Raw genomic sequence first — 8,999 nt, forward strand, 5'->3', positions numbered from 1 at the left:
GTTTCTGCTGCCTTTTTTGGGGGGGATAACTGAGTCCCAAATGGAACACTATTCCCTAAAGGCCTTTAATTCTCTGGTGAAAAGTAGTGCACGACTAGGGAATAGGATTGATCTCTACTTGCTCAGTAATCACCACAAGATGGTGGTCTAACTCCATGGAAATATGAATGACTAGTATGACAACATAAATGACCAGATAAAATACCTAGTCATTAACTTGTCTAGAGTGGGTTATCATTTTGAAAATGGGGAAGAACTTCTTTGCTGTGTGTCCAAAATGGCACCCTGTTCCCTATATAGGGTGGACACTACGGGTGATTAGTCCTGTAGTTGAACCCAGAGAGAGAGGCTGGACACTACGGGTGATTAGTCCTGTAGTTGAACCCAGAGAGAGAGGCTGGACACTACGGGTGATTAGTCCTGAACTTGAACCCAGAGGGAGAGGCTGGACACTACGGGTGATTAGTTCTGTAGTTGAACCCAGAAGGAGAAGGTGGATGCGGGTGATTTGTCCTGTAGTTGAACCCAGATGGAGAAGGTGGACACTGGGGGGATTTGTCCTGTAGTTGAACCCAGATGGAGAGGCTGGACACTGGGGGGGGATTTGTCCTGTAGTTGAACCCAGATGGAGAGGCTGGACACTGGGGGGGATTTGTCCTGTAGTTGAACCCAGATGGAGAGGCTGGACACTGGGGGGGATTTGTCCTGTAGTTGAACCCAGATGGAGAGGCTGGACACTGGGGGGGATTTGTCCTGTAGTTGAACCCAGATGGAGAGGGTGGACACTGGGGGGATTTGTCCTGTAGTTGAACCCAGATGGAGAGGCTGGACACTGGGGGGGATTTGTCCTGTAGTTGAACCCAGATGGAGAGGCTGGACACTGGGGGGGATTTGTCCTGTAGTTGAACCCAGATGGAGAGGCTGGACACTGGGGGGGATTTGTCCTGTAGTTGAACCCAGATGGAGAGGCTGGACACTGGGGGGATTTGTCCTGTAGTTGAACCCAGATGGAGAGGGTGGATACTGGGGGGGATTTGTCCTGTAGTTGAACCCAGATGGAGAGGGTGGACACTGGGGGATTTGTCCTGTAGTTGAACCCAGATGGAGAGGGTGGACACGGGGGGGGGGGGGGATTTGTCCTGTAGTTGAACCCAGATGGAGGGGGTGGACACTGGGGGGATTTGTCCTGTAGTTGAACCCAGATGGAGAGGGTGGACACTGGGGGGGATTTGTACTGTAGTTGAACCCAGGTGGAGAGGGTGGACACTGGGGGGGATTTGTCCTGTAGTTGAACCCAGATGGAGAGGGTGGACACTGGGGGGGATTTGTCCTGTAGTTGAACCCAGATGGAGAGGGTGGACACTGGGGGGGATTTGTCCTGTAGTTGAACCCAGATGGAGAGGGTGGACACTGGGGGGGATTTGACCTGTAGTTGAACCCAGATGGAGAGGGTGGACACTGGGGGGGATTTGTCCTGTAGTTGAACCCAGATGGAGAGGGTGGACACTGGGGGGGGATTTGTCCTGTAGTTGAACCCAGATGGAGAGGGTGGACACTAGGGGGGATTTGTCCTGTAGTTGAACCCAGATGGAGAGGGTGGACACTGGGGGGGATTTGTCCTGTAGTTGAACCCAGATGGAGAGGGTGGACACTGGGGGGGATTTGTCCTGTAGTTGAACCCAGATGGAGAGGGTGGACACTGGGGGGGATTTGTCCTATAGTTGAACCCAGATGGAGAGGGTGGACACTGGGGGGGATTTGTCCTGTAGTTGAACCCAGATGGAGAGGGTGGACACTGAGGGGGATTTGTCCTGTAGTTGAACCCAGATGGAGAGGGTGGACACTGGGGGGGATTTGACCTGTAGTTGAACCCAGATGGAGAGGGTGGACACTGGGGGGGATTTGACCTGTAGTTGAACCCAGATGGAGAGGGTGGACACTGGGGGGGATTAAAATAAAATGCGCCGAATACAACAGGTGTTGACCTTTAGAGTGAAATGCTTACTTACTTGAGCCCCTAACCAACAATGCAGTTAAAATAAATATGGATAAGAAATAAAAGTAACAAGTAATTAAAGAGCAGCAGTAAAATAACACTAGTGAGACTATATACAGGGGGAGTACCGGTTAGTTGAGGTAATATCTACATTTAGGTAGAGTTATTAAAGTGACTATGCATAGATGATAACAACAGAGAGTAGCAGCAATGTAAAAGGGGGGTGGTGATGCAAATAGTCTGGGTAGCCATTTGACTAGATGTTCAGGAGTCTTATGGCTTGGGGGTAGAAGCTGTTCAGAAGCCTCTTGGACCTAAACGTGGCGCTCTGGTACCGCTTACCGTGCGGTAGCAGAGTGAACAGTCTATGACTAGGGTGGCTGGAGTCTTTGACAATTTTTAGGGCCTTCCTCTGACACCGCCTGGTATAGAGGTCCTGGATGGCAGGAAGCTTGGCCTGAGTGATGTACCCTCTGTAGTGCCTTGCGGTCGGAAGCCGAGCAGTTGCCATACCAGGCTGTGATGCAACCAGTCAGGATGCTCTCGATGGTGCAGCTGTAAAATCTTTTGGACCCATGCCAAATCTTTTCAGTCTCCTAAGGGGGAATAGGTTTTGTGCCTTTTTCATGACTGTCTTGGTGTGCTTGGACCATGTTAGTTTGTTGGTGATGTGAACACCAAGGAACTTGAAGCTCTCAACCTGCTCCACTGCAGCCCCGTCGATGAGAATAGGGGCATGCTCGGTCCTCTTTTTCTCCTTTGTCTTGATTACGTTGAGGGTGAGGTTGTTGTCCTGGCACCACACGGCCAGGTCTCTGACCTCCCTATAGGCTGTCTCGTTGTTGTCGGTGATCAGGCCAACCACTGTTGTGTCGTCGGCAAACTTAATAATGGTGTTGGAGTCGTGCCTGGCTGTGCAGTCATGAGTGAACAGGGAGTACAGGAGGGGACTGAGCACCCATCCCTGACGGGCCCCTGTGTTAAGGATCAGCGTGGCGGATGTGTTGTTACCTATCCTTACCACCTGGGGGCGGCCCGTCAGGAAGTCCAGGATCCAGTTGCAGAGGGAGGTGTTTAGTCCCAGGGTCCTTAGCTTATTGATGAGCTTTGAGGGAATTATGGTGTTGAACACTGAGCTGTAGTCAATGAATAGCATTCTCACATAGGTGTTCCTTTTGTCCAGGTGGGGAAGGGCAGTGTGGAGTGCAATGAAACGTTGATTAATGTGCACTGTCCCTGTAAAAATAAACTCAAACTCAATAGAGATTCCATAATCTGTGGATCTGTTGGGACGGTAAGCAAATTGGAGTGGGTCTAGTGTTCTGTGTGTGTGTGTGTGTGTGTGTGTGTGTGTGTGTGTGTGCGTGTGCATGTGTGCATGTGTGAGCGAGAGCGCGAGAGAGAGGATTCAACTGTCCACTTCCACTACCCTCCTGACACATTTTCTCCCCCCTGGAACACTGGTGTGTCAGGAGGACTCCTGTAGGAGCTGGAACACTGGTGTGTCAGGAGGACTCCTGTAGGAGCTGGAACACTGGTGTGTCAGGAGGGACTCCTGTAGGAGCTGGAACACTGGAGTGTCAGGAGGGACTCTTGTAGGAGCTGGAACACTGGTGTGTCAGGAGGGACTCCTGTAGGAGCTGGAACACTGGTGTGTCAGGAGGGACTCCTGTAGGAGCTGGAACACTGGTGTGTCAGGAGGGACTCCTGTAGGAGCTGGAACACTGGTGTGTCAGGAGGGACTCCTGTAGGAGCTGAAACACTGGTGTGTCAGGAGGGACTCCTGTAGGAGCTGGAACACTGGTGTGTCAGGAGGGACTCCTGTAGGAGCTGGAACACTGGAGTGTCAGGAGGGACTCCTGTAGGAGCTGGAACACTGGTGTGTCAGGAGGGACTCCTGTTGGAGCTGGAACACTGGTGTGTCAGGAGGACTCCTGTAGGAGCTGGAACACTGGTGTGTCAGGAGGGACTCCTGTAGGAGCTGGAACACTGGTGTGTCAGGAGGGACTCCTGTAGGAGCTGGAACACTGGTGTGCCAGGAGGGACTCCTGTAGGAGCTGGAACACTGGTGTGTCAGGAGGGACTCCTGTAGGAGCTGGAACACTGGTGTGTCAGGAGGGACTCCTGTAGGAGCTGGAACACTGGTGTGTCAGGAGGGACTCCTGTAGGAGCTGGAACACTGGTGTGTCAGGAGGGACTCCTGTAGGAGCTGGAACACTGGTGTGTCAGGAGGGACTCCTGTAGGAGCTGGAACACTGGTGTGTCAGGAGTACTCCTGTAGAAGTGATTGGAATACTCCCTGTTCTAATAGGGTGCCATAATCATCAACCAGACCACATCTTATTGAACAGCAGTTTATTCTAAAGTGCAATTGCAAATCAAATATCTTATAAACAAGGCACGTGGATGTGGCTCAAATCTTGTGTTGTTCTAACCGCTAGGCTAGCTGCCAGGTAGGCAGGTAACCGAGTGGTTGGAGAGGCGAGCGCATGTAGCCTAGTGGTGAGAGAGGCGAGCCACCAGCAGGAGGGTTACCTGTTCTAGTCCCGGGTCAGACAGGAAAATACTGTCGGGAAATGAGCAGGCTACCAAAGGGTTGCTGGTATCATATCATAGATACCATTGCTTGTTTTTTTGCCCTTGAACAAGGTACTTAACCCCCCACTACAACAGCTCCCTGGGCACCCAGTCTGGCAGCACCCGCACCTCTCCTCCAAATAACGGTATATGTGTGTGTCTTTCAGAGGGGTTGGGTTAATAGCGGAAGTAACATTTTGGTTGGACCTTGTGTGCAATCGACCAATAAAGTGATCTTAATTACAATGCAATTTATATTTTTTATTTATTTATTTGGAATTCAAATTATATCTAACGTTTTTACGGAGTGCTAAATGTTTTGTATTTAGTCTTGGGTATTTGCCATTGTTGTAGTTGTCGTTATATCCAATAGGTGTCGCTGCTGTTCTGTTATATTATAGGGATCTGAGTTTTATTATAAGGACCGTTAATGCCAATTCTAAGGACCCCTAGTTGGTCATTTACACCCCTGTTTACTATACTATTCACCGTTGATGTTCAAAAACGGACAAATTAATTGAAATTGACACTGCAAATCAAATTGACATCTCAATTGCTTTGCTATATGGCTCATGACAGCAATGACATGACACCAAATGATGAATCATCTCCATAATTCCATTTGATGAATCATCTAAACAATCAAAGATCTGCCTTTGTGTTTATAGGTGTAAGTGAAACTGTTAGTTTAGCATAATATAAACACTGACCCGGGCCGGGGCAAAGCTAGAGCGCGTCACCGGCAGGTAGGTGGGGTTTAACAGGGCTGATTATTTACGGTTTTTTGCAGCAGCAGAGCTCTCCGGGATGGCATAAGAGAGTGGCTATTACTACGGGAGGAGAAAACCTACCGAACGAAAGACAGATAGCGTCGTCCCCTCGGCGATGGCACGACTAGAGGTGTTTTTGTTCACGGCTCTAGCTCGTATTTCGTCTGGGAATTCTGCTTCCTTTATTGGCTATTCCTGATCCGTACTCCAACCGACATCTCCAATTATGGATTGTACTGAAGTTCCACCTATCGGTTTTTTGAGTCAAGACAATCGAGCGAAATAAGAGGAAACGATCAAGGACTGCTGTGGGCTATTATCCATTCCGGACTGTTCTCCATATATAGACAAGAGTCGTTGAGAAATGCATGCGTGTTTAGGATTTTGGTAGGCTATTTTGTTTCAATCCTCCGGTGCAATATTCAGGATATTCCATTGGTTTACGCGTAAAGGACATGGGCACAAGGTGTTTTAGCTACCAGAAACTATCCCTGTAGTTAGAATAGATGCCTTCGTGTTGGCACGTTTTGCTATTAACGGCCTGAGATGATATAACTGCAGTTTAGATGATTGCTTTGCTCTGTTAGGAATAGTGCGCTGCTGTAGTTAAGCCTTTTTTTTAACAGCTGATCACCTTTAGGGTTTCAGAAATACCCTTTTATTAATTTTGACAACAGAAAACTATTTTTTAATTTTTAATTTTATTCATATGTATTTCATATGAACGCAAGTAACCTATTCTGAGCTGCTGTGTACAGTTGTAGGCTATAACTTGGAAACAAATCTCCCCACCTCACTAGCAAGGTGACAGTAGGAGTAGGGTTGCAGAGTGAGCAGAGTTCTCTGTAACAGAACGACAGAAGGACAATAGCCATGGCTCTCCCCGATAACACCCCCAGCATTCCTTTAGGGGAAGAAGTCATCTTCCCTGAGATAGTAGAGCTGAACGTGGGCGGTCAGGTGTACATCACTCGCTACTCAACCCTCATCAGCGTACCAGACTCTCTCCTGTGGGAGATGTTTAGCAGGAAATCCACCAAAGGTCTGGCGAGGGACACCAAGGGCCGTTTCTTCGTGGACCGTGATGGTTTCCTGTTCCGGTATATTCTGGACTACATGAGAGATCAGCAGCTGGTGCTCCCAGACCACTTCCCAGAGCGGGGTCGCCTGCAGCGGGAGGCTGAGTTCTTCAACCTACCTGAGCTCATAAAGATTCTGGCGCCCAAATTCAGCAAGCAGAACTCGCTAGGCGACGAGGGGTGTCAGAGCGACCCGGAGGACTCCTCGCCGGGCATCGACACTGGGCGCAACCTGGCCTCGCTGGGCACTGCCGCCTGCGCCAGTCTGGTCCCCAGTGGAGACGGTAAACGCTCTGGATTCATCACCATCGGTTATCGCGGCTCCTATACATTGGGGCGTGACAGCCAGACCGACGCCAAGTTCAGACGAGTTGCTCGCATTATGGTCTGTGGCAAGACGTCGCTGGCTAAAGAGGTGTTTGGGGAGACGCTGAACGAGAGCCGGGACCCGGACCGACCTCCAGAGCGCTACACGTCACGATACTACCTCAAATTCACCTTCCTGGAGCAGGCCTTTGACAGGCTGGCAGACGCCGGGTTTCACATGGTGGCCTGTAACTCCACGGGGACCTGCGCCTTCGCTCACGAGCAGACGGACGACAAGATCTGGACCAGCTACACTGAATACGTGTTCTACCGTGAGTGAGACCATCATCATCATCATCCCTGGTCCCCGGTCCCCCTAGTGGTCCCCAGCATCCAGCCTCCTCTACTCTTGCCTCCCTGGATCCACCCCTGGGTCCCCTTGCCTCCCTGTATCCACCCCTGGGCCCCCTTGCCTCCCTGGATCCAGTCCTGGTCCCCCTTGCCTCCCTGGATCCAGTCCTGGGCCCCCTTGCCTCCCTGGATCCAGTCCTGGGCCCCCTTGCCTCCCTGGATCCAGTCCTGGGCCCCCTTGCCTCCCTGGATCCCCTTGCCTCCCTGGATCCCCTTGTCTCCCTGTATCCAGTCCTGGGCCCCCTTGCATCCCTGGATCCATCAATTTTTCCCTTGCCTCCTGGACCCCAGCCTCCAGCCCCTGCCCCCTAGCCCCTGCCCCTTGGCTCCAGCCCCCTTAGTGTTCCCTAGCCTCCAGCCCTTGCCCCCCCCCCCCCCCCCCCCCCCACCAGCCCTGGATTCCTGCTTCAAGCACCCCTGGCCCCAATCTCCATGGGCCCTGACCCCCTGCGTCAAGCCCCCCTGCCTCCAACCAGCCGTCCCCTCTCTCCATATTTCTCTCTCACCCATCAGCTGTAATCCTTACCACCTCTGCGGTCCCCTCTCCTGATCCAGCTATAACCCAACCATCGCCCCCGCACCAAGCCTCAGAGACCCGACCACAACCCCCCTAACCATCCTACAGAGACTGCCCCCCCCACCCTCCATGTACTGTCCTTCCTCCTGTATATAGTATCTGCCTTGGTGAAGCACAATGCTGTGTGTAAAATAGCTTGTTTAGTCCAGTTCAGGTCCTGCCTGGTCTGTGTATAACTAACTTTAGCGGGCTGGAAGGGGCCAATCGGAGAAGGGCCTAGATTGAAGTACTACTTTGTTCTGAACCTCTGCTGCTGCTTACTCCAACAGACCCTCCTGCTCCTCTGAACTAAAATGGCCAAATAATGTGACATCTAAGCAGCCTAGAGGAATGAGCGAGAGAGAGTGGCCAGCCCGGCACAAACAAGAACAAAGTGTCACACACAACGAAAGTCTTTTATTTCCTCCTTCCCCTCTTCTTATTTTCCTTATATGTCTGAGACCAAACTGTTGGGAAAGGCGCCGTTCACTTTTACTATTCAAATGTGGTGGCAGGTACCCTAGTGGTTAGAGCGTTGGACTAGTAACCGAAAGGTTGCAAGATCGAATCCCCGAGATTGAATCCCCGAGCTGACAAGGTAAATATCTGTCGTTCTGCCCCTGAACAAGGCAACCACTGTTCCTAGGCCGTCATTGAAAATAAGAACTTGTTCTTAACTGACTTGCCTAGTTAAATAAAGGTCAAATAAAAAAAATATCATATTTTTCTTGTAAAGATAACGCCTCACCTTTTAAGTCTCTGCTTGTGAAGACAACCAGCTTACATGATGCCATCTTGTCTCACAAAAAAGCACAGTGAACTCCTTATAAGGTAAAAGAGGACCTATATGGACCATCAATATCCTCTCGAGCTGTTCATGTATATATTCTTTAGGACAACCCAGGTATTTGCATTCTAGAGGGGATTCTTAATGCTAGAAAAACAACGGTGCGTCTTGTCCGAGAGTCAAAGCTAACAAACAAGGGGGGAAAATGTGAGAATAGATCAAGTTGTGTATTTGACTGCAAGAAAGAGAAATAACTGGTTTTAGTACAGAGTGAGGGTTTGTCGGAAATGGCACCCTATCCTCTATGTAGTGCACTACTTTTGACCAAAGCCCTATGCAGGCCCTGGTCAAAAGTAGTGCACTACATGGGGAATAGGGTGCTTGAAGTGTGTTATTTGATTGTTCGAAGGATTGTTGAGAATTCTAATGGCCCATGGCCCATGCCTGGTAGACCAGAGGAGATGTGAAGTGTTACATCACAATGTTCACAAAACCTCTCCTTCTACTCATCCTCGTA

General features: G+C 50.4%; 1 protein-coding gene across 1 annotated transcript; it reads left to right on the forward strand.

Annotated features, from left to right (window-relative positions):
* Nucleotides 1-5,350: 5,350 nt before the first annotated feature.
* On the forward strand, nucleotides 5,351-8,307 carry LOC120062400 (BTB/POZ domain-containing protein KCTD12-like). Its single transcript, XM_039012353.1, has one exon. The coding sequence runs from the start codon at nucleotides 6,217-6,219 to the stop codon at nucleotides 7,066-7,068; it is 852 nt and encodes a 283-aa protein (XP_038868281.1). The 5' UTR covers nucleotides 5,351-6,216; the 3' UTR covers nucleotides 7,069-8,307.
* Nucleotides 8,308-8,999: the final 692 nt, after the last annotated feature.

This window comes from Salvelinus namaycush, chromosome 17, assembly GCF_016432855.1.
Source record: "Salvelinus namaycush isolate Seneca chromosome 17, SaNama_1.0, whole genome shotgun sequence".
In the NCBI taxonomy this organism is placed as follows: domain Eukaryota; kingdom Metazoa; phylum Chordata; class Actinopteri; order Salmoniformes; family Salmonidae; genus Salvelinus; species Salvelinus namaycush.

What these genes read in the sequence shown, in the direction of transcription:
- LOC120062400 (XM_039012353.1), top strand. Translation starts at nt 6,217, where the DNA reads ATGGCTCTCCCCGATAACACCCCCAGCATTCCTTTAGGGGAAGAAGTC.